Genomic DNA, 22463 nt, shown 5'->3' with positions numbered 1-22463 from the left:
GGTTTCTGTTTATTTCTATACTTTGGGATTTTTTTTTTTTTTTTTTGATCTTCTAAACAGACAAGATCCAGAGACATTTGTGCAGCAAAAGGCACTTGATGCTGGGAGCCATTAGCCAAGTAGGTATGACAATTTCCTTGCCAGCGTACCCCATGTTGCAGTGACATTGAATGTAGGTGACCTTGTTCAAGGACCAAAGCGGATTAGGGCGTTCCGGTTTAGGTTCCAGGTTTAAGGTTTAAGATTATTCCTGCTGGGAATAGGGCGTATCCTGCTGCCTGAGTTCCCCTTGAGTTCTCACAGGATTCAGACAGTATATTTTGGGAGACAGAAGCCCAGTGGAGGTGGATTTGGGCAGAGAACGTGGATTTGGGCAGAGAACGTGGATTTCCCCAGAACGTGATTGTAGACGGCTGGTGTGAGTTTGGGAATAAAGAGTTGCTGTTTGAATCTACAAGCTGTGTGGTGGCTCGTGATTGTGTGCCCAGCCAGACTGTGGCAACTTGAGATGAGAAGCATAGAATCATTGACGGGGAATACTTCCTTTCCACTGTGAGATAGCCTTTGGCATTTCACAGAAAATGTTGGACCTTGGCTTAGTAGAATTTTTCATGTGCTCTCAACTATGGGAAATTTACCTGAATGTATAACATCCTGGATAAGTCAAACTGGAACCTAACAAGGGTATTTGTGAATTATTGGTCATTGTTCACGTGTGTTGTATTGATAGATGACCCTCTGAAGTAGAGCAAGCTAAGTTCACTAGACTGGAACAAGTTTTGTATTCCAGTATCATTCTCTGACCACTTAATTGTTTGACAAGAGATCAATTCCCTGAAGTTTGAATTTAAACTTTTTCCTTCTGTAAGTCTTAAGGAAACATCCAGAGAGCAATTGTAAGACCTGTGGCAGGGCTTGGTTACATTGTAGGGAAAAGGGGCATGAAGGGTTTCACTAGGGCTTCAGCCCTGCTCCAAGTACCCTTAAACATAAGAAATACAGGGCTAGTATCAGCAGAGGGTGGTGGTAGGATGCAGTATGGCATTTTATTGGATTGCATGGAAAAAAAAGAAACTTTTGAACTTTTTAAAACAGAAAAGAATGTGTTTGATCTACCTTTTAATTCTTTAATAAATGAACTTTCAAATCACTGTCCAAATTTTGCAGACCATGCAATAATTGTCAACCTTACTCTTATTATATCTTCTAGAAATGATAGAGAGTTAGCTTTAAGGGTTGATGCTTGTGTGAATAACCCCTACAAGATGAGTATTATTTCGTAAGTCTACATCTTTAGAATATACATTTTTTCCCGCAGCCAGTGTTTAGTTCTGTCTGTCATATAGAGAGATGGTTGTTGGCCAGAGGTGACATAGCACATTGCTCTTTGTTCAAGAACATATTATCAATCTGGCCCCTGGAGGGCATCTGGTTACTTGGATTTTTTCCACAACACATAAGGATACTGGTTCTCCCCAAAGGTACAGACAGTGGAGTGTATTTATGTATTCTGCAGTCATGTTCATAGTCCTGTTGTTCCAGGGCAATGGGATAGTTTGCCAAAAGACCAGAGAAAATCCCTGGAGACTGCATACAAGCCAGAAGTCATTAGTGAGGAATGTCTATGGGGAGGGTCCAGCAGTGACCAGTTGAACCACAGCATCTGCCTCCCTCACATTGTTTTCCCAAGCAGGGCTTCCTTCACCTCAGGACATTTTGTCCTGTGCTCAATGGTTGGATGAGCAACACTTATCCTTTCCATAGTGCCTTCAGTTCTATCCCAGTCACCACAGATAGAGGGGTTTCAACCTGAATGTTTTATTTGTTCCTTTTAGTTATACATGCAGCAGAGTCTATTTCAACATATTTATACAAACATGGAGTATATAGTAATCTAATTAGGATCCCAGTCTTGTGATGTACATGATGTGGAGATTCATTGTAGTATCTTGATATGTGAACATAGGAAAATTAAGGTCAGTTTTATTCCATTTTCTTTTCTATTCCTATCCTACCTCCCTTCTCTTCTTTCTCTGTTGTCTGATCCTCTGAACTTTTATTCTTCCCTATCCTTTCCTCCTTATTGTGTATTAGCATCCACATATCACAGAGAACATTTGACCTTTGCTTTTTTGAGATGGGATTATTTCATTTAGCATTATACTTTCCAGATCTATCCATTTACTGGCAAATATCATAAAGTCATTCTTCTTTATGGCTATGTAATATTCCACTGTGTATATAAACTACATTTTCTTTATCCATTCATCTGATGAAGGGCATCTAGTCTGGTTTCATAGTTTAGCAGTTGTATTCTGATTTTGCTGTAGTATGCTGATTTTAACTCCTCTGGATATATATTATCTCTATATATCTATTATCTATCTATCTATCTATCTATCTATCTATCTATAGTAATGGTATAACTGGGTCAAATGGTTGATCCATTCTTAGTTTTTTGAGGAATTTCCATACTGCTTTCCAGAGTGGTTATACCAATTTGAAGTTCTACCAGAAATGAATGAGTGTATCTTTCCCCCTACATTCTCATCAACAGTTGTTTTTTCCTGTATTCTTGATAGTTGCCATTCTGATTTTAGTGAGGTGAAATATCAATGTGGTTTTTGTTTCCATTTCTCTAATTACTGAAGATTTTGAACATTTCTTCATGTACTTTTTGACTGTTTGATCTCTTCTTTTGGCAAGTGTCTGTTCACGTCCTTTATCTCTTTATTGATTTTTGGGGGGGTTAAGATATTCAAACTCACTGTATATTTTGCAAAATAATGTGTTATCTGCAGTGCAAGTGGCAAAGATTTTCTCCCATTCTGTAGGCTCAAGAGAGGGGTTTTATATGTTGGGCTGCAGGAAACAGTGACATCATCAGCATTAACTTGCTTAATTTGGTTATCTGATCAACATCCCATGGAGCCACTGTGCAGGCATACATGCAAAAAGCATCATTCCACAGGTAATATTAGCTTGCCCTCATTTCCACATGTATGAGAGAAAGTCAGAGTCCTTCAAGATAATATGTGTATGCATGTACAGGACCAAGCTTAATCTCATTATTCCATAGTTAGACCATGTTTTTTTTTGGAAAGGGACATGCAGGGCCATGGTGTTTTACTATCCTCTTTTCTTTAGAATGATATATATATGTTTCTCTGGGAGACTGGAACTGTGGGATGTCCTAGCAGAGCGTATCAATTTAAACAGCCCCACTGAAAACCTTAGGAAATTATCTCAACAGCTTTTCTTGTACAAAATATTTTCCATGTTATTTCAAAATTCACTGTAGGTGGAATTTAGTATATTTTGGTGTCTTCATTGGGAGATGTTTTATGGTACCTTGCACAGTATGTCTTCTGTACTCATTCCATATCCTCTTTTCCTTTATTAATATTATTACTTAGTGACTTTGTCACATAAATGATAACATGACTATACCTGTGGGCTGTGTCCTATGATTTCTTGTAGAAAATCACTGAACTTGAGTTGCTCCTGGGGTCCTTGGCTGCCAGTGTACTAAGATTTCTGTGTTTGAAAAGGCTTGCTGGATGCCAGATTCTTGTCTTCTAGGACATGCCCAGACAAAGTAGATTTGGGGTCATTATTCCAAATACAGACCTAACACAATACATGGGCAAAGTTGAGTTTTGTGAAGTTTCTGCTTCTGCCCATGACATTCAATATTGCTTTTTGTCAATTTCCTTCAGCCTTACAGAAGAGAAAATTGGGTATTCAAAGTCCCTTATCACACAATTAAGTTGTCTGAAGAAAACATCACAATATAAAATTCCTTCTTGTTTAGTGAATTGTCCGTTGTGTTATGAGTAACTACTCACAATATGATTCTCAAAGTCATTTCTGGTGTTGTTTGTTTCTCTAGGTGCCTAATAGTAAGACAATAGAGGCCACCAAAATAGCTATAGAAGCTGGTTTCCGCCATATTGATTGTGCTTATGCATACCAAGTAGAAGAGGAGGTAGGACTGGCCATTAGAAGCAAGATTGCAGATGGCACTGTGAAGAGAGAAGACATATTCTATACTTCAAAGGTATTGTGTATACAGTGCAAAAATTACTGAAATGTGATATGAAGAATTGAAAATTATGTTAGGTGATCAATTCTTGATGGAAGTGACCATTGATACAATATTTGTTCACATATAATATCCAGTATCATAATAGAGAAAGATTATGAATTGCTACTCATAGTCTCTAAGTTTATGATATTAAAGTTCCTTTACTTTCCTGATTCTCCAATCAGCACTATGATTTAGTATTGGTTATGGTATTAGGAAGAATTATGGTTTCATTATATCCTGGGAAACTTGCTAAATTTTCTCATCATTCTAAATATCAACATTTTACATTTTTGATTTTTTTAGAGAACAATGTCGGTCAGTCTATGGGTAGTAAACAAGGTATAGCTAACGTGTGTTGATTCATGTCTTGCACATATTAAAATGGTCAAAATGTGTTTCCTTTCAGTTTTATAAATAGAAAAATATTAATTCTTATCTTTTGAAGTGGATAGATGAGATAGAGTAACAATAGTTTTGTAAATTCTATGAAACACAATTCAGAAATTCATTATTGTTATGCAATAGAATTATATTGCTTGAGTAATTCCTTCCATAGTTCAATTGATCAACTAATAAAAAACAAAATATATAATCCAGTTTACATAAATAAGTCAGATGAATGGAAACCCAAGTCCTGAAGAGAACATCATCCCTGTGATCCACAGTATCTAAGCAAAATAAAAATGAGTGTTTCAATGTTTCAAATGTTTCAATGTTTCAATCTTCCAAATATGGGCAACATGTTAATCCAGTCCAATTTCCTTTTATTAACCTCTGCAGCTATGGTCCACTTTTCATCGACCAGAGCTCGTCCAATCTTGTTTGGAAAAATCACTGAAAAAACTTAATTTTGACTATGTTGACCTCTATCTTATTCATTCCCCAATGGAGCTGAAGGTAGGAAACTTGCATCATCAAACTTATTTAATTTCAGCCGTCAGCATGACCATTATTACCATAGATGATTGAATGAAGCTTCAATCATGTCTGTTTATTCATCCATTATATCTGAATTACTAGAGGTTTGCTTGGTTTTGGTTTAGCCTTTTCCATTGGTGGTAAATGTGACTTTGGGGCAGTTCAAGCTTCATAGTGATTAATATTTGATAGGATCTCTTCATCTTCCAGCATCAAATCAATCTTGGATAGAAACTTGAATGACCATCTTAGGTACACATATATATTCATGGACACACATGTGTCCAGGTAGATAAGGAATATTGTTTAACCTGTGTCATCACTGAAATTCACTATTGCTGTGATTAATTGAATGCAAACCTGTACCCTCCCAGTGAAAGAGAGGAATTGACACAGGGCAATGTATAGGGACAGGAAAAGTAACATAAGCCAAGTAGGAGACTCTATGAGGAGAACTGCAAAAATCTTTTAAAATTATACATATATATAAAAGCATATAGATAATTTGATGTAAGTGAATACAGGAGGATAAGCACCTAATGGTATTCCTTACATCCACATGCAAACACTTTGTAAACAGATGAATATAGAGTGATACTCCACTTATTTCATGGGCTTGAATGTTCCATTCCATAAATACACCTAGCATCATTGCTATACATGGACATATGAATGTGGCAAGATTGCTGTGATGATCACTTCTATTCCAGCCAGGGGAAGAGCTTTTTCCAAAAGATGAAAATGGAAAAACAATATATGACCACGTGGATCTTTGTGCTGTGTGGGAGGTGAGTGCCTGAGAGAGTGATCACATAGGAGGCCCACAGGGTGACAGTCAGGTCATGCTTTCTCCTGAAATTGTAGGACAAGCAATCATTATATTTTAGAGAGGATTTTTCTTAGGGTGGTGGGGAGGAATGAATTACTGGAATATAGTAGAGGGAAACAGCAGAGAAAAATGGTGACAGTGAGAAATGCACCACCTGCCTGCACATGCAGTGATGTCTGATTTCCCAAGGACACAGGGATTCCTTTTCTGGCTCTCAGTACTGTGCCCAATTATCTTTACCATCTTTCTCTTGTTAATAGTCAGTTCATCAGCTTTGTTGTCATTACCTGACAGTGCTCCTATTAACAGTTCTGTGTGGACTTTATACTGACATAGTCCATTGTACAAATGCCTCTTCCCAACCCCTTCCTCCCAAGGCCATGGAGAAGTGCAAGGACGCAGGATTGGCCAAGTCCATTGGGGTGTCCAACTTTAACCGCAGGCAGCTGGAGATGATCCTGAATAAACCAGGCCTCAAGTATAAGCCTGTCTGCAACCAGGTGAGAGCCCTGAGCCTCACTGCCGTCTCTTATAACACTTCTTTGTTTCTTTATCACTGCTGGGTGTCCATTGGTCCTGTCCCCCAGTTCATTTGGCTTTGTGGAACAGAAGAGTCTAAGACTAGTGCCACTGTCCCGGAGTGTATGGAAGAGTCTCAATTGTGTCTCTGCTGGGTGAATCCTCAGTGAAAATGAGGGGAAGATCTTAGTGCTCAGTTTATGGGGAAATCAGATTATGTAAAGGTGACCAAAAAGGAGGGTGGTTGTTCATCAGACTTCAGGGGCAAGGTGAGCTTGTCCTTGAGCAATGAAGGATGACTGAGACTGGATGGGTGAATGTTCTGTGGAGGGAATTTTGTGTAGGAAAGAAGGCCAGTACATAGGAATGGGTAGTGAGCAAGAAAAGAGAGAAAATAGGAGATCAATGGTCAGGTTGGTGTGGAGGTTGGGTTCTTTCGTCCTTGTTATCTCTTACTTCAGCTTTCTGGACTCAGAGGAACATTTAACAGGAAAGAGTAAAGTAGGGCTTGTGAAAGTTGAAGGATTCGAGGAAGTTAGTTGCTTATGGTGATAACTGATGATGAATGAGATCCACATTCAGGAACTTTTAGCTGATTGTACAGTTGGTCTTGTGCCTGAGCCCCTTTTACTCGCTTTTCTTGATGCTTTCAGATATAAAATCAACTGTGTAATCACATCTATTCTGTGCATAGTTCTGTGCTCTAACTTACTTTTTGACAACATTCACTGTTGGATTAATTGTCTTTGCTTGGAAAACAGAGCTTATAAAATTCATGAATTTCATATATGTTGATAGAGCATGATAAATTTCAAATATAAGTGTTAAAAATTGAGAAAAAATTCGTATTAGTTTTACCCCAATATTTTTTTATCATGAATATTTTCAAACATACAGAAAAAGTTAGAGGATAATACTGGGCATCCATATTTTCCATGCTTTATCTAAAACTGTTGACTTTTGTTTTCACTGCAAGATGTTGATTTATGTGTGTACATCTGCACACTTATGTGTGATACTTTCTACATCACTTCAAAGTAAATTGTAGACTAGAGCATATTCACTTTTAGAGACCTCAGAGAACATCTCCTAGGAATGAAGATGTTCTCTCATACAGCTCAATTCCATTATTCTATCTAAAGGAATTTTAAGTCTCTCACAGCATCTATGTCCAGTCTGTATTCAAATTTCCCATTGCTTTTCTGAAATATAGTATATAGTTCTTCCTCTTTTTCTGGATGTAACTGTGGTTCACATGTTGCTTTCTGTCGTGTTTCTTAAGATCTTTTCACACAGAATGTTCTTCCAGTGCTTTTCCACGTGACATGTTGAACCAGGATCTTTTTCAAACTGTCTTATTATATCGGTTAACGTGTTTTTACATTCCCATTTTCTATTAGTTAGGAATTAGTCTTCTTACAGATCAAGGGCCTGCAGAGGAGCCAAGGCAGCCAGAGTAGTCCTTAGTTACTGGTTTTTGCATCATGCTAGTACAATTTCAGACATGTCGCTCAGAGTAGCAGGCCATGAGTTTATTAGAAAGTATAAGAAAGAAGAAAAGAGGACTCTCAAGAGACAGAGTAAATCCTCTGAGAGGGGAGAGGGAGGGTATGCCCATCCTGCCTTCCAGTTTTATTGGGTGTTGCATGGAAGACTTCAGAACCTTGCCCAGGTTCACCTCTTGCTTTTGATGACAACAGCATTGCCTCAGAGTTTCAAGTCTCCATTGTGCATGTTCTTGCTCTGCAGAGAGAGATTTTTAAGTGTGAGTCACTTTCTTTTAATGGGGAGACAACTCAGAAAACACACGAAGTCTGACTTTGAAACAAATCAAAGAATTTTATTTTGCCAATTTTACCTGACCAGGGATTGCTTTGGTCAGAGACTGAGTAGCTCTCTGAAAGAACATCAGCCACAAGTTGTTTGTGACAAAAGTATTTAAGGAAGAAAATAGAGAAGAAAATCATACCCCAGGAAACTTCCTATGGAATTTTGCAAATTGCAAGCAAGCAGAATACAGGGGTTGTAAATGCAGTTAGCAGAGCAAAAACAGAAAACCATATCCTCCTTTATGGGGGGTCTATATCCTCATTTGTGTAGGTCTACATCCTCATGTGTATGGGTCTACCCCAAAATAATTAAAAAAAAAAAGACACCTTGAGAATGGCCTGTGTAACAAGTTCCTCACGGGAAGTAAGAAGATGGAGTCCCTACTTACTTATACTTGTCTATAGTTATTTCTTATATTTAACTACTGTTCTAGTAACCTACATCCATCTCTATATTTATCTGTAACTATCTGTAACTATATTAGACTTCTGAGCTTATACTTATCACCTTACATTATCTATATCTTATTGTTAGCAACTTAAATCCTATGTCTTACAGTGATTATATTGTTGTATTGTTACTTTTTTTAATCTTATAACTATGGCAGACTGGAGTAACTTAACATTACTAATTCTATAACACTTATCTTATAATCCTATTGTTTTACTAATTAATATTTCATTAACCTGTAATTTCTAATCTATAGCCTATAACCTATAACCTGTATTGATTAAATTCAGACTATAACATTCTCCCACATTGACTTGTTCCATTTGGAACTTGTTCTTACAGATATGGTTAGGTGGAATTCTAAGCTTCCTAAATTCTGGAATCTGGTTTTATTGGTTGTTTTGTTTTTGTTGTTGTTAAATGTATTTTTTTTTATTTTATTTTTTTTAGTTCTTATTTATTTATTTCTTACATACATAATAATAAATGGAGTGCATTGCATTCATAATTATCCATTCACAGCACAATTTTTTTGATGAACAAATTTAACCAGATGTCACCTGAAGAATGCCCTCCAAAGGTCTTTCAAACTTATCCTCATAAGTCTTTGAGGATATCTCTTGATTTTGGCTCAAGTTTCCATTTTTTAAATTCAGCTTCTTTTTCTTTGACATTTTGGATTCATATTAACATTAGTGTTTATTAGAATCAGATACTTTCTATCTTGTCCACTGCAGGTAGAATGTCATGTTTATCTCAACCAGAGGAAACTGCTGGACTTCTGCAAATCCAAAGACATTGTTCTGGTTGCCTATGGTGTTCTTGGAACTCAACGATACAAAGAATGGTAATGAGAACCTCAGGGAGTTGACCTCAAATGCCATTAATGATGAGCTATCTATAGTCCTACAAGACTCAGAGTTCAAAAGGTCACTCTCAACTGACCCTGGAAGAGTGGAACATTTACATTTCTGGGAAGATCCCATAGGACACTGATGCTGCCGGTCCAGGGACAGCATTTGAGGATCCCTGTTTAGAGTGGGCTCAACAGACCTGAGGAGAGTATGGGAGAAAGATGCCATAGTCTCCTGTCTTTCCTTCCAGGGTTGACCCGAGCTCCCCAGTTCTCTTGGATGATCCAGTTCTTGGTGCGTTGGCAAAAAAGCACAAGCGATCCCCAGCCCTGATTGCCCTCCGCTACCAGCTGCAGAGAGGAGTTATAGTTCTGGCCAAGAGTCTTAATGAGAAGAGGATCAAAGAGAACATTCAGGTATAGAGAAGGGCTGTGGGCACTGGGGTTGTTACACAGACTCCTTTACATGTGTGCTTCTTTGAATACTCTAAGAATGTTTTTGTGCCAAGTCAATATCCTCAGCATGTCCTCCATATGTAAGATTTCAGGTGCTTTCAGAAGTGTGTTTTCTTACTCTACAATGCGACAGGTAGTGTAGCAAAATAAATTAGGATTGGATAAAGCACAGGTTTTCAGTATTTCTAGCCATGCATATGTAAACCTGTGCAAGTGACATCTTTGTTTTTTTTTTTTTAATATTCTGAAATGAGAATTTGGATTGGGTGATTTTTATTCCATAAATTATAATTTTATCTTACATTTCTCCAAATACTTGATATATTTTAATATTCATATATTTATTCAATTTGAATTTTTCACTGTTGACTGTCAGTTTATGAGTTGCTCATTTAATAGTTTGCTTTTCTTTTCATTTACAAGTGGGAGAATTTTATTAAACCATTACTTGGAGTATTTGCAAAGAAAGCTCCCTCAATATTGAGGTCAATACAAAGAGCTTTTGTTACCTCATAATTCTATGATTTGCCTGTTTGCCTTGGCTCAGCCTGAACTCAGTGAATGTCTTTCAACTACCCTGGCTGCTAGGGTTTTGTAATGAACTCTCCTATACATTTCCAGGACAATGTGCTCCCTCTGCTTCAGTCCTGCTTGCTCTGTTCTCTGGGGTGTCTGAGCTCCCCTCCATAGAAGTTCACATCCACCAGTTGATGACCCAGGCTTCATCTCATCACATAGCCCTGTCCCCAGGTGGTGCATGGATCATTGTAGAGCCTTCTCATGCCTCACCTCAGAATGGGCACATAGCTGCTTTCACCAAGTTCTAATGGCCACTTAGTTAGAGACCAGGCAATATTCTGGAGATAGGGAAACATACATGGTCTCTTAGCGAAAGAAGCTGCAATTTCACACAAGAAAGAGTTTGGATACTGGGAGATGTGAATTACTGGGGGTAACATTTTTGCAAACAATTGACCACTTTTATATTCTCTGGATATATTTTTCAGATTTAGATATATTTGTTGAAATATATTCTCCCTCCCCAATTCCACTTTTACTTCCATGCTCCTTTTGCTATATTTTCATGAAGAAAATTCCTTGTCTAATTTTTGTCTTTATGCCTTCATTTTGTGGTTGATGAATGTCATGTTTTTTCTTATATTGGGAACTCAACAGTATTATATTACATTTCTTTACAAAACTTTTACAACTCTTACATTCCACATTTAATTCAACTGCAGTTTTTTTAATATTATGAAATAAAAATCTAAATACACACATAATTTTTAAATGCCTAGTTAAACATCCCAACAAGAGGATTTACATTTCTGACTACTTTTCTATTAAAAACAATCATTTTATCATTGTTGATGCAGATTGTCCTTGTTTGCTTTATATTGCATTGGAGCTCTTAATAAATTTGAAAGAAACTACTTTTTTGAAACTTAAAGATTCTAATCTATGATTGTGATATGAATTTCCAATATTTAGCTAGTCTTTAAACATATTGCACCAAACTTATCTATGAAGGCATTTGTATAAATTTTGTTACATTTATTCATACAGGAGTGATAATTTTGATAATCTTTGAATAAAATATCCCTTTTCATTTTAAGAATTTTCAAGTGTGCAGAAGAGTTCACAGAAGAATGCAGAGAATGCTACTCATCCAATTCCTCAATTGTTAAATTTTACTCTTTTGTCATTTTTAAGGAAATTACCAAAGATTTAATTATCCATTTGTTTCAGTATGTTAGCAATTCCTGAAAAATTTCCATGTTTTAAATGCCTAAAATTTAGACAAAATGATTCTTGGAGCTAGATCCTTTGTTTTATAAGCAGGATATTATTAGTACCTTAACAGTTATTGGCATAAAAATGTTGAACAAAAGTCATTGTTGAAGTTTTTATCTGTCCATTGATGGAATATAGAAAACAAACTGTATCCTTGAAAATCATGGAATTATCTTACATAGTTCAAAATGTGGCCTCTAGAGTTTTCTGGGTTTTTAAAAAATGTATGACACTGTAATCTTGGGATAACATTAGCCTTATTTTGCTACAGTTTCTTTTTGCAATTTCTTTTTGTCTGTAATTGTACAGTTTCTATATCTTACATGTCAAAAGTGATTTCTATTTGTCACCTGATATTTACAGACTATTTGAGTGTTCTTTTGATGTCTTTAGTAACTTTTGGAAACTTCTTAGATTATTAAATGTTTCTGCAACAACATGATTTCATTGGATTTCCAAGATTTGCAATATGCAGTCTACATAGGCTAAAAACTTTCTACTGTGTGATAGGTTTTTGATTTCGAGTTGACTGCAGAAGACATGAAAGACCTAGATGGCCTGAACAGAAATTTTCGATATGTTACTTTCAAGCTGTAAGTAACTTTAGTAGACATGTGTCCTTTGGTTGTTATTTCAGGTCTTTCCCTCCTTTTCAGTACACTTTTGATCAGAACCCAGACACTGCATTTGGTTATCAAAAGGCTTCCATTGAGGAGAATATTTGGCTGTGAATTAAAAAATGTAGACATCTCAACTCAGTGGATAAAGTAGTTTTGAGAAGAGAGATTCAACAATGGAAGAATGTGCAGAGAAAACACCCTTGTTGAAGAGATTAATAGTCATGAAAAAATCTTTACTCCTTTTGATGCATTAGGGTTTTAGAATCTGGCATTGGACATACATTATAAGTGATGGTCAACAAGGAATATATTATGTTCCTTCTGCCTGTGGGAATGTTAATTCATAATAGAAATTAATGTGATGGTGTTTGAAAGGGGATTAGATAATCCATGGTTACATGTGCTTAAATATTGGCTGGTTTATTATTATCATTACTAATATTTTTGGCAATATAGATAAAAATGAAGGATGAAGTAGGAACATAATGTCAAGAGACAGTAAAAAGCAGTTGGAAATTCTTGTTACCTATTAAGTATTTCAAGAAGTAATGATTTTCTGTTGTATTGTTACTATAGAGATATAAATATTATACGGTGAGCTCCAGGGGTTTTCAGGTCTATCTTACAAACAACATTCTTTCCATATGTGAATCTAGCACCATGTCATGTGTGATGGGCAGTGAGCAAAAAATTAATGAATTAGTGAAATGGAAGAGAGATGGCTAGCAATATACTGTACACCTAAAATAGCTTTTGTATTGATCAGTATCTGAACTTGTCCTTATTCTAAACATGGCCTATTTTTTCTATTTAACAATACCCATTTTATTTGAATCTCTTAAAATTTGCAGGTAACATTGTGTGATGCTATCAAGAACCCACACAGGCTTGTTGCTAAGCCTTGGATGCTATTGTAAATATTGTGATTATGGTTATTAGTAGCATATGTGTGCAGATGAATGCCCTGATCTTGTTTATCTTGTGTTTATCTTGTATTCAGCCATTTTTCTAAATCCTTGTATTAACTCCAGTAGTTAATACAAGGATTATTTATTTACTTATATTGTGGAGGATGTGTCATCCTCCACAATGTAAGTAAATAAACGTGGTGCAATCTGTTTCTGCTTTCACTGAGGATATGAAATAAGAAAGGATTAATTTGATTGGTAGATTGACTGATAGAGCTAAAGAAGGTGAATATGAGTGAATTCTTATCTGTGTGAGATTTTTGTGTTCTGTTCTCAGGAAGGAAACAGAATTTGAATAATTAGTTATAACTATAAAACCATTTCCTAAAGCTATATTCATGATAGTAGACATGGCAGATTCTACAATCACCCAGAAAATATAATGGAGCTCCTTGGTGTCACTCCTTTGTAGAAATGGAGTCACTGAGTCTATGTCACACATTTTTATTTCTAATTTTAGTATGGCTGACCACCCAAATTTTCCACTTGCTGATGAATATTAATCTGGACACCTTTGTCCTGACTTCTACTGGTATCCCTGACTTCAGTTGCGATTCCGGAGGTGGCTCAGATGCTGATGATTGGACACATCGCTTCTGTTGTTAATCCATGCTTCTTAACAACTTACATTCTGCTACAGCAAAGTTCACCAGTCCAGTAATTACATTTTTGTCAATTTCTGAAAACAGAATAAACTTGTTTTCCTTAAGATTCTTACATTCACTTTCTCTGTTACATTTATGACTAGTTTCTTTTTGACTCATTATGAACAAAAACTAATTTGGCTACCGGCCTGTAAGCAGGTGTTTGGGGATGCTAACCCATTTCTGGGGTGGAAATAGTTAGGGGTTCTCAGGCTCTAGGGAAGTAGTAATTGATATTTAGTATTCAGTGTTTCTCTAGCTCATGGAGTAACAAGATAACACACTGCATTTAGGTCATGGTTCTTAGTCTGCAAGGTGAAGCACACATGGCAAGGAGGAGCAGCAGGCCAAGGCTCCCTTCCTGCAGCTCAAGGACCAGAGCTCCTGGAAACTGGGAGTGAGGTTTTCCTTTCAGATGGTTGTCAAGGAGGTGAGAGGGGATCAGGCCTGGAATTAGCATGAGGATTCAGATGTGCAAAGGCTGAAGAGGGCAGAGTGGAGCACTTCTCTGTTTGGGACTAATGGGCAAAAGGTTTTTCTTTTTTCCTTTTTGGTGCATATAATTATATATAGTAGCAGGATTCATGATTCCAAATATATGCATGCACATAACATCTGATCCATCTCATATCTCAATAACTTTCTGTTCTTTGCCCTCCCCCTCCCTATGATCTGCTTGCTCTCTCCTCATCTTCCTTCCATTATTATTATTTATTTTATGTCATATAAATGTTTAGGAATGATTTGATTTATTGATCAACTGTGGTATATTTGTACATGGAAATAGCATAATAGGGTAGGTTTCATTCTCCAGTTACTTGCCCATGTCTTCTCTTTTCCCTTCCCTTCTTCCTCTTGATTCCCTTCCTCTACTCTGCTGGTTTTCCTTTCACCAAATGTTCTTTTGATAATTATATTCTGCAGACAAAAAGAAACTTTTTTGCATACTTTATCCAATGCCAGAGCTGGAGTCATGAATAGCATTAAAAATAAAAGCTGAAACAATTTTAATTAGAATATGTTTGGAAATATTCATGTCAATTAGGATGCATTTATAGGAAGGAATTTCATAAATCACTTGGAAATTTAGAATATAGAGTGATGTGAAAAAATGTTGGACTAGAAAAGCTCCAGTTTCTCCCATGGAAACATCAGGGAACTATTAGACTTTGGTGAATTAACACTAGACATGTTCTATGAACACTCAGTTGTTGAAAGCAACAAAGAAAGCACACAATGAAGAAAAATGAAATTCAAAATGGTAGACAATTTTAGAGTAGGTGCCTTCCATTGCCAAAAACTACTTTGCACTGTGTGGTCTTGTTCTGTAGGTAGTGTCAACAGAGCTATTAATTTCTTTCCTCAAAGCAAAGGAACTGTACTGAAAAAGTCACTACATCTTATCTAGTCACAAACTTTGTAAGATATCAGAGTAACAAGTCTGCGCTTATCATCACTAAAACAACTTGCTTCTTCCTCCCCGCCAGGCAAGCAGCACAACCTCCTAGATAATTGCTGAAATTAGATGACAGCCCTCAGCAGATCAGAGAGGCGTGTTGTTACTCACAGTCCAGCAAACACCAGATTTCATGGCACATGAAAGGAACAGAAAATAAATTCTAGGGTACATATAAATGGCACCTAACAAAAGGGGAGCCATTTGTAGGTACCTTAGAAATTGTCACAAAGTCTTTGTGTATCACCATAGAAAAAAGATGAAATTTGATTTTTTTCTTTTTTTAAAGAAAATAAATAAAATAACCACCAGTAGCCTTTCCCAGTGCATGAAAAACAGACCATTACTGTGCAAGAGTGGAGGAGAAAATTGAGGCCCTTTGTGACATTGCAGTAGCTTCTGTGCACACCATGGCCAGCCCTTAGAAACCAATGGGGCTTATGCTCTCCAGGGGGGATTCAGGAGCTTTCAAAGATTTGGAATGCTCTTGGATGCAGGCCAAATGTAGGTGGAGAAGGGATTTCAGGGGGGAAATTTGTTATTTTCAGAGGTTGCTTTTATTTGGCTACAACAAGGCATAAAACCTAATAAAAATAACATATTGGCTTAACCCTCATTGACATGTTTACTCCCATCACAAAAACAAACAAACAAACAAACAAAAACAAACCCCCAAAACAGAGAAAGAACAAGCTCTGGATATTGTCCATGTGAATCCTGTCTCTTACTTATTCTGCGTGTTGACATCATTTTCAGGCTGGGAGCAGACCCCGCCCCCCGCCCCCGTCCCCGCCCACCAGCAACAGCAATATCCAGATTAGGAAGAGGAGCCACCTCTTTTTAAAATAACCTTCTCAGAACAGAGGGTTACTTACACAGAAGCCCCCAGAAGGATCCTTTTAATCTGGCATTGACTAGGACTGGGTCACAGCCCTTTTCCCACAGTGACCATATGCTAATGCCAATGGAATTCACATGTGTGACCCAAACATAATTTTCAACATAGAAGTCAGGGACCACATTCTTCTTAGACTTGTAGTCACTTCCCTGATTTCTCTTCACATCTTCTAGCTTGGAGACTCCAGTGAGGGTCTGGATGGTCTTCAAGGCACAGGTGGTGCCCAGGAGGATGTGTGTGTCCAGACAGTCCCCCACCATGACAGTGCGCATTCCGCGTTGATGCAGTGTTCCTGCCACACGCAGGCGAGGACTAAGCGGCTGGGCTTCCAGATGATGATCGCCAGACATTGGGTCATCATCTCCACCGCTGGAACCAGAGAGCCTGTACCCGCGATGAAGTGGCCTTTTGTCCATGTTGGTGCCCAGAAGCAGGCAGCAGGGCTGCAGGTAGCGCACAGTCTTGGCGAGTTTCGTGCAGCTGCTGGGCGGGTGGAAGCCCATCACCACATTGCCCAGCATGCCTGGGCCCAGTAAGGGCTCAGCAGATGCAGCACGTGTCCTAATAGCTGGCCTCCTTCTTCACCATGGCCAACTGCCACTTGTCATAGACATGTTTCTTCTAAGTAGCTGGGACAAGGACAGACCAATAGGGGAAAATGACAGGTCTCACCCAGCAGCAGGTCAGTTACAGGAGAAATGCAGAGTGAGAGGAGTCTGACCAGCTTTCACTTACTCTGTTATTCAGTGCAATGTGAATACATCAGCTTGTATGGGAACGTCACAGAGGAAAAAAGAGAGACCCAATGACTGCAGCTCTGGTGGATCAGGAATTGGATGCATGGAGATGTGGTAGAAGCCACAGAGCAAGAGGCCTGCTTAGCATGGAATGGTTAAAGTTAATATTTCATCCTAGTTACCTCAAGTATACTCTAGGTATGAGTACAAATTCTTAGGAGATGAAAATGCCAAAAAACTGGAAAGCTTTGATTGTCTGCTTGAAGAATGACAGATGATGTCAACATATCTTGGGCAGAAACTTAAACTAAGACAACGAGAAGAGTGTACCAAGAAGTGGGTGAAGTAGCAGAGTCAAGGTGATAGCTGCTTTAAAGGACCACAGTTTTAGATCTGATACTTCCATTTGGTATCTGAGATGGAAGTTTGGAGTTTCTAGGCCTTGTGATACAGTTATTCAAGGTCTCAAAAAGCAGAAAAATCTCAAATAAATGACCTGGTACTATATTAACAGTTTCCTAACCATCCCTAGTAGAATGGTTAGGAAACTGTTAGTTGCCCCAAATTAGCAACTCAAATCAATCTCCTCAAATTTTAAACCAAGTTTAATTGAATTTTCTGTTTCTTATAACTGAAAGCATCAGAACCTAGCGATTTTCAATATTATAATGTTTAGCACTTTATTTTTAAAAACAGCTTATTTAAGTTTTTGACAGAAAATTTTCATAGTTTGGAGAATAAGAAAAGAGTCCACTGATCAACAGACCTTTCTGCAGCATAGTTACAACATGACCCCTGTCCTTATCATTTCAGGAAAATTGTGATTAACCTGTGTTGATATTTTGTTTCCCTACATTCTCAATTACATACTGAAATCATAAGGTAGGAACCATCTGTTTCCCACTTGGTACCTTTGTTAACCAGCTGGGATGATCATCATGGATGTGCACAGGAAGTCAATCTCAACATTTCAGACAATTTGGGAAGAAATTGTCTCAACGGAAACAGAGATTGGTGACCAGAGGAGCCACCCAAGATCTTAGCTGTAATATTTTAGATGGTAGATTCTTCACCTAGTATTTGTTAAACATTATCAAAGTTGTGTAATAGCCTCAATATAATTGCTTATAACCAAATAAAGTCCTGGACTTACATTTCATCTGAATTTATGGATGAAAATATATCTATATAATATTGGAATAACTCTTTCAGCTCTCAGATTTAATAGCAGAGTGATTTGTTCCAGATATGGTAAAATATCTCTCAGTGGAGGATTGGTCAGATATATTTTAGTCATAGAAGAGCTCTTTAGAATTTATCATTTGAAGATCTAAGAATTTTTTATGGACTATTATAAACTCCTTATGTAACAGTGAAGTGTGTGTTTGTATATATATATCCATAATATTTTATTTCTGCAATCATACCATTTCATTTTTTTCTGTGATTTAAATTGGCCTTCAAGTTCTCAATAAACACCAAGACTCTATAAAGAAGCAGAGTTCACCATGGAAAGTTGGTGAGGTTGTTGACTAGTGAGGTGTGGTGGATGTGGAGCAAAAGTGTTCTGGCCCTGTGTCCAGGACATTCAGGTAGAGTCTTGGGCACACGGTTCCGTGAGTCCAGGTAGACCGCTGGAGGCCAGGATCAGTGCAAATATTTTAATCTCAGAGAGAAGAGAAATGGTGACAATGTCCAGGAAATGCAACCCAGGTAAAATCAGGAGATACCATAATCCAAGTTAATATTTCACGAGAGGGGGATAGGCAGAATTTTAATTGTAACTGGAGAAATAGCAGAGAAGATTGAGGGCACTCAGTGATGTTTGTGGCACTGAGTAAAAGCAGTTTGGGAGAGGGCTGGTTTTCTGCCAGAAAATTCTTTATCTTTAATTTTCAGGGATAGAGCTTTTTACCTGTTATAAGTGAACATTTTTCTTAGATTACAAAAGAGAAACATTAATTGTGGGGAACTTAAAGACATACAGAAGGTTTAGCAATCTCTCAGATCCCCCCTATTCAAATAGACCCCTAGGCTTCAGGTGCATCTGCAAAATAATTTCCTAGAGCTTTCACCAAGCACTATAACACAGCAGCTTTTTGGTGCATTCTTCTTAGGATTGCACACTCATCAAATATGGACGTTTTTATTATAAAGCAAAACAAGAAGATTCAGAAAATATTTTGCCAATGAGAAAGGTAAAAAGTCTATTTTTTTTTCAATTTTAACCTTTGGTGCTTTTTGTGATGGTCAAAGTTTGAAAAATTCTCAACACTCCTTTTAAATTCTGTGCATATGTTTGTGTGTGGGTAAGACAGTTCATTTTATCTAATAATGTATGATCGAAAAGGGGATTCATCTTAACAAATGAAAATCACAAAAAAATGTGATCTGTGTAAGGAACAGAGCTTTCTATATATATAAATAAAATTTTTCAAATTTTTTCAAATTATGATGATGAAAAAAAAAAGTCTAGGTGATTTAAAAGCATGTAGGAGATCAATCCTAGTCTCACTATTCAGAAAGAATGAGTACTTGGAGTTTGTAGTTTTTCCTTCCTTTATTATGCATTTTTATGAACGTATTATGTTGTTGATTACAACATATTAATTTCTCTTTTAACTTAATTAGAAGCCCTTATTTGTATATTTAATAAATTTTATTAATAAACATTTAAGTTTGACTTTAATTACGTTAAATATTCAATTTCATCAGTGCATCAAAGTTTACATAGCTATGCCAACATTCGTAATTATTTAAGATTTTCCATTTTTTTCTTTTATGGATAATGTTGAACAAGATCATAAATAATATAAAATGTCTCAAAGTTGCATCCTACTTATTGATAGCTTTCTCAAAATTATCTAACAGGTTAAAGCTATAATGAACATTGCCTGTTGCAAAATGACTTTCCATGGCTGTAATCATTTGTCTTCCACTGAGCAGAACATTGCAGTGAGTGCAGATTTTATTGCATACTTGTCAGGACTGAGTCCTCTTGAGAATCCGTGTCAGATTATACTTTACCAACCAGAAATTTAAGAAGGCTAACATTTGTTCATTTTAACATTTGATTATTTTTCTGATACTCCAAAAAATGCTCTACAATCCTTTTTGAAAGTGTATTTGTGCGCATGGTGTATGATAGTTCCTCATTCCTAATAATGTCTGACCAAGAAAAGTCTTTATCATGACCAAAAGAAAAATAAAAACTGAAAACCAAACAAAATACAAAAGAATGGGGATGTGAGGTTTCCAGCCCAACAAATGGTCGATAATGGTTCAATCTTGTATGATAACTCATGATAGTATTGTTGAGGAGTAGTTTTCCTAAACACAAACATATTTTTTATCACTATGTAGTAATTTAATTGAAAATTTTCTATATGAAATAAGAGGACAGGTTCCAATTCTCTATTCATACCTGGAATATTGCGTTAAACTCACTCCTCCCATACAATGTTGGCTAAATATTAAACAGCAAGTAGAATTGGTTAACCATTATATAAGCAGTTGGGGCTGTGAAATCCAGTTATTTGTTCCCCAGTGACGGCAGAAGAAGAAGCAGAACTTGCTTAGGCTGAGGAGTCACAGGCAATGAATTCCAGACATCAGTATGTGGAGCTCAATGACGGTCGCTTCATTCCTGGACTGGGCTTTGGCACCTATAAACCTCCAGAGGTAACAATGTGGTGTTGGGTTAAGGGTTCAAAAAAAAAGTAGACATAAAATGATCGGGATTCAATCTGGGTTGTCAAGTGACCTGCTTCCTATGTGACTCTCAGTTTCTCTATGCTAGAGCTATTCTGTGGACAGGAAAGATAATGGACAGACATGACTCTATAGCATTGTCTGATAGGTGGTCACCTATTAATATTCTGGGCCCACCCCACCACCTCCCCACATTGCAGTCCATTTACCAACTAGGTAAAAAGATGAATGTCAGTACTTGGTTTATACTGGTACTGGTTTCTGTTTATTTCCATACTTCAGGAAATCCTTTTTCCTTCCAAAAAGTCAAGTTCCAGAGACATCTGGGTAGCAAAAGGTCCTGGAAACAAGAAGCATAGCATTGATGATGGAGGTCATTCCCTCAGCACTGTGAGGAAGTCTTCAGCATCTCACAGAAAATGTTGACCTTGGCTGCAAAGAATTTTTCATGTGCTCTCAAGTGTGGGAAATTTCCATGAATGTAGAATATAACACTGGGAAAGGGTATTTGTGAATTCCTGGTCATCACTCATATGTGTTGTATTGACAGACGACCCTCTGAGCTAGAGTGATCTAAGTTCACTAGACTGGAAAGAATTTCGTATTCAAACATCATCCTCTGACTGCTTATTGTGTGACAAGGGACTAGTTTCCTGAATTTTGAATTTAAACTTTTTCCTTCTGCAAGACTAAGGAAGCATCCAGAGAGCAATTGTGCAGACCCATGACAGGACTTGGTTAGGTTGTAGGGGAACGCGGCATTGAAGGGGACCACTAGGGCTTTAGCCCTGCTCCAAGTGCCCTTACACCCAAGAAATTCAGGGATAGAATCAGTCAAGGGCAGTAGCACCCAGAATCACATTCATTTTGATTTCCTGGAAAAAGAAACTTCTGAAAATTTTAAAAGAGAAAAGAACATGTTTGATATGCCTTTTTATTGTTTGACAAATGAACTTTCAAATCATCATCCAAATTTTGTAGACCGAGCAAAGATTGTAAATGTCACTCTTTTATTTTGCAAAAAAGGGATTGATTTATCTTTAAAGGCTGATGCTTATGTGAATAACCCCTTACAAGATGAGTATAATTCCTTATTTGTGAGTCTATATCCTTAGAGTATTCAGTTTGTTCCCTCCAGTGTTTAGTTCTGTCATATAGAGATGTGGTTGTGGGTGGGAGGTGACATAACACATTGCTGTTTGTTCAAGAGCCTATTATCAGTCTGGCCCCTGGCTGGATCTGGAATATTTGATTTTTCATATTTGCATAACAACAAGGATGTGGGCTTTCCCTAAAGGGTACAAACAGTGGAGTTTATATATGCATTGTGCCCTCAGGTTCATAGTCCTATTGTTCCAGGGCAGTGGCTTAGGTTGCCAGAAGACCAGAGAAAATACTTGGAGAGTGCATGTCGCGACCCCTTGCCCGCAAGGAAGACGCAACTCAGGAATCTTCTTTCAGCAGTTTATTCAGGCCTTGATTCATGTATCTTCTTCTAGTGACCCCGCCCAAGCACAGCCTAATAAAGCCTCCTGCATACCAATCCCAAGCTGCCACGTGGACCTTTCTCATAGGGTGGGAAGGGATTGCATGCCAATTCTCCATATTAGGAGTTGTTTATCACAGGCCACAGTGGAAGCCGGCGCCATCTTCTAATGGCGGCCACGGTCTAAGTAGAACGGCTCACCAC

At 37.4% G+C, this 22463-nt stretch overlaps 2 protein-coding genes across 9 annotated transcripts in view; both read left to right on the top strand.

The window, feature by feature from the left end:
* The window catches only part of LOC107150203 (aldo-keto reductase family 1 member C1-like), a 261714-nt gene that overhangs the window by 35592 nt on the left and 203659 nt on the right, over positions 1–22463 (top strand). The gene's annotated exons all lie outside the window — the stretch shown is intronic.
* Positions 1–22463, top strand: part of LOC107150202 (aldo-keto reductase family 1 member C3-like) — a 204112-nt gene that overhangs the window by 472 nt on the left and 181177 nt on the right. For 2 of the 8 annotated variants that reach the window (XM_048812613.1, XM_048812611.1), the window contains exons 2-5: positions 3893–4060; positions 4871–4987; positions 5719–5796; positions 6215–6337. In XM_048812613.1, the coding sequence (XP_048668570.1) occupies positions 3893–4060; positions 4871–4987; positions 5719–5796; positions 6215–6337 (486 nt within the window). Of the gene's footprint in view, positions 1–3892; positions 4061–4870; positions 4988–5718; positions 5797–6214; positions 6338–9373; positions 9484–9740; positions 9907–12249; positions 12333–12376; positions 12824–13787; positions 14045–22463 lie in introns of those variants that run through there. The other 6 variants (XM_015495157.2, XM_048812615.1, XM_048812616.1 and 3 more) reach the window with 6 other exon arrangements.

The sequence above is a fragment of the Marmota marmota genome, unplaced genomic scaffold, assembly GCF_001458135.2.
Source record: "Marmota marmota marmota unplaced genomic scaffold, marMar, whole genome shotgun sequence".
Classification (NCBI taxonomy): domain Eukaryota; kingdom Metazoa; phylum Chordata; class Mammalia; order Rodentia; family Sciuridae; genus Marmota; species Marmota marmota.
The sequence above is the reverse complement of the archived record's forward strand: the minus strand, read 5'-3'. Positions and strand labels throughout refer to the sequence as shown.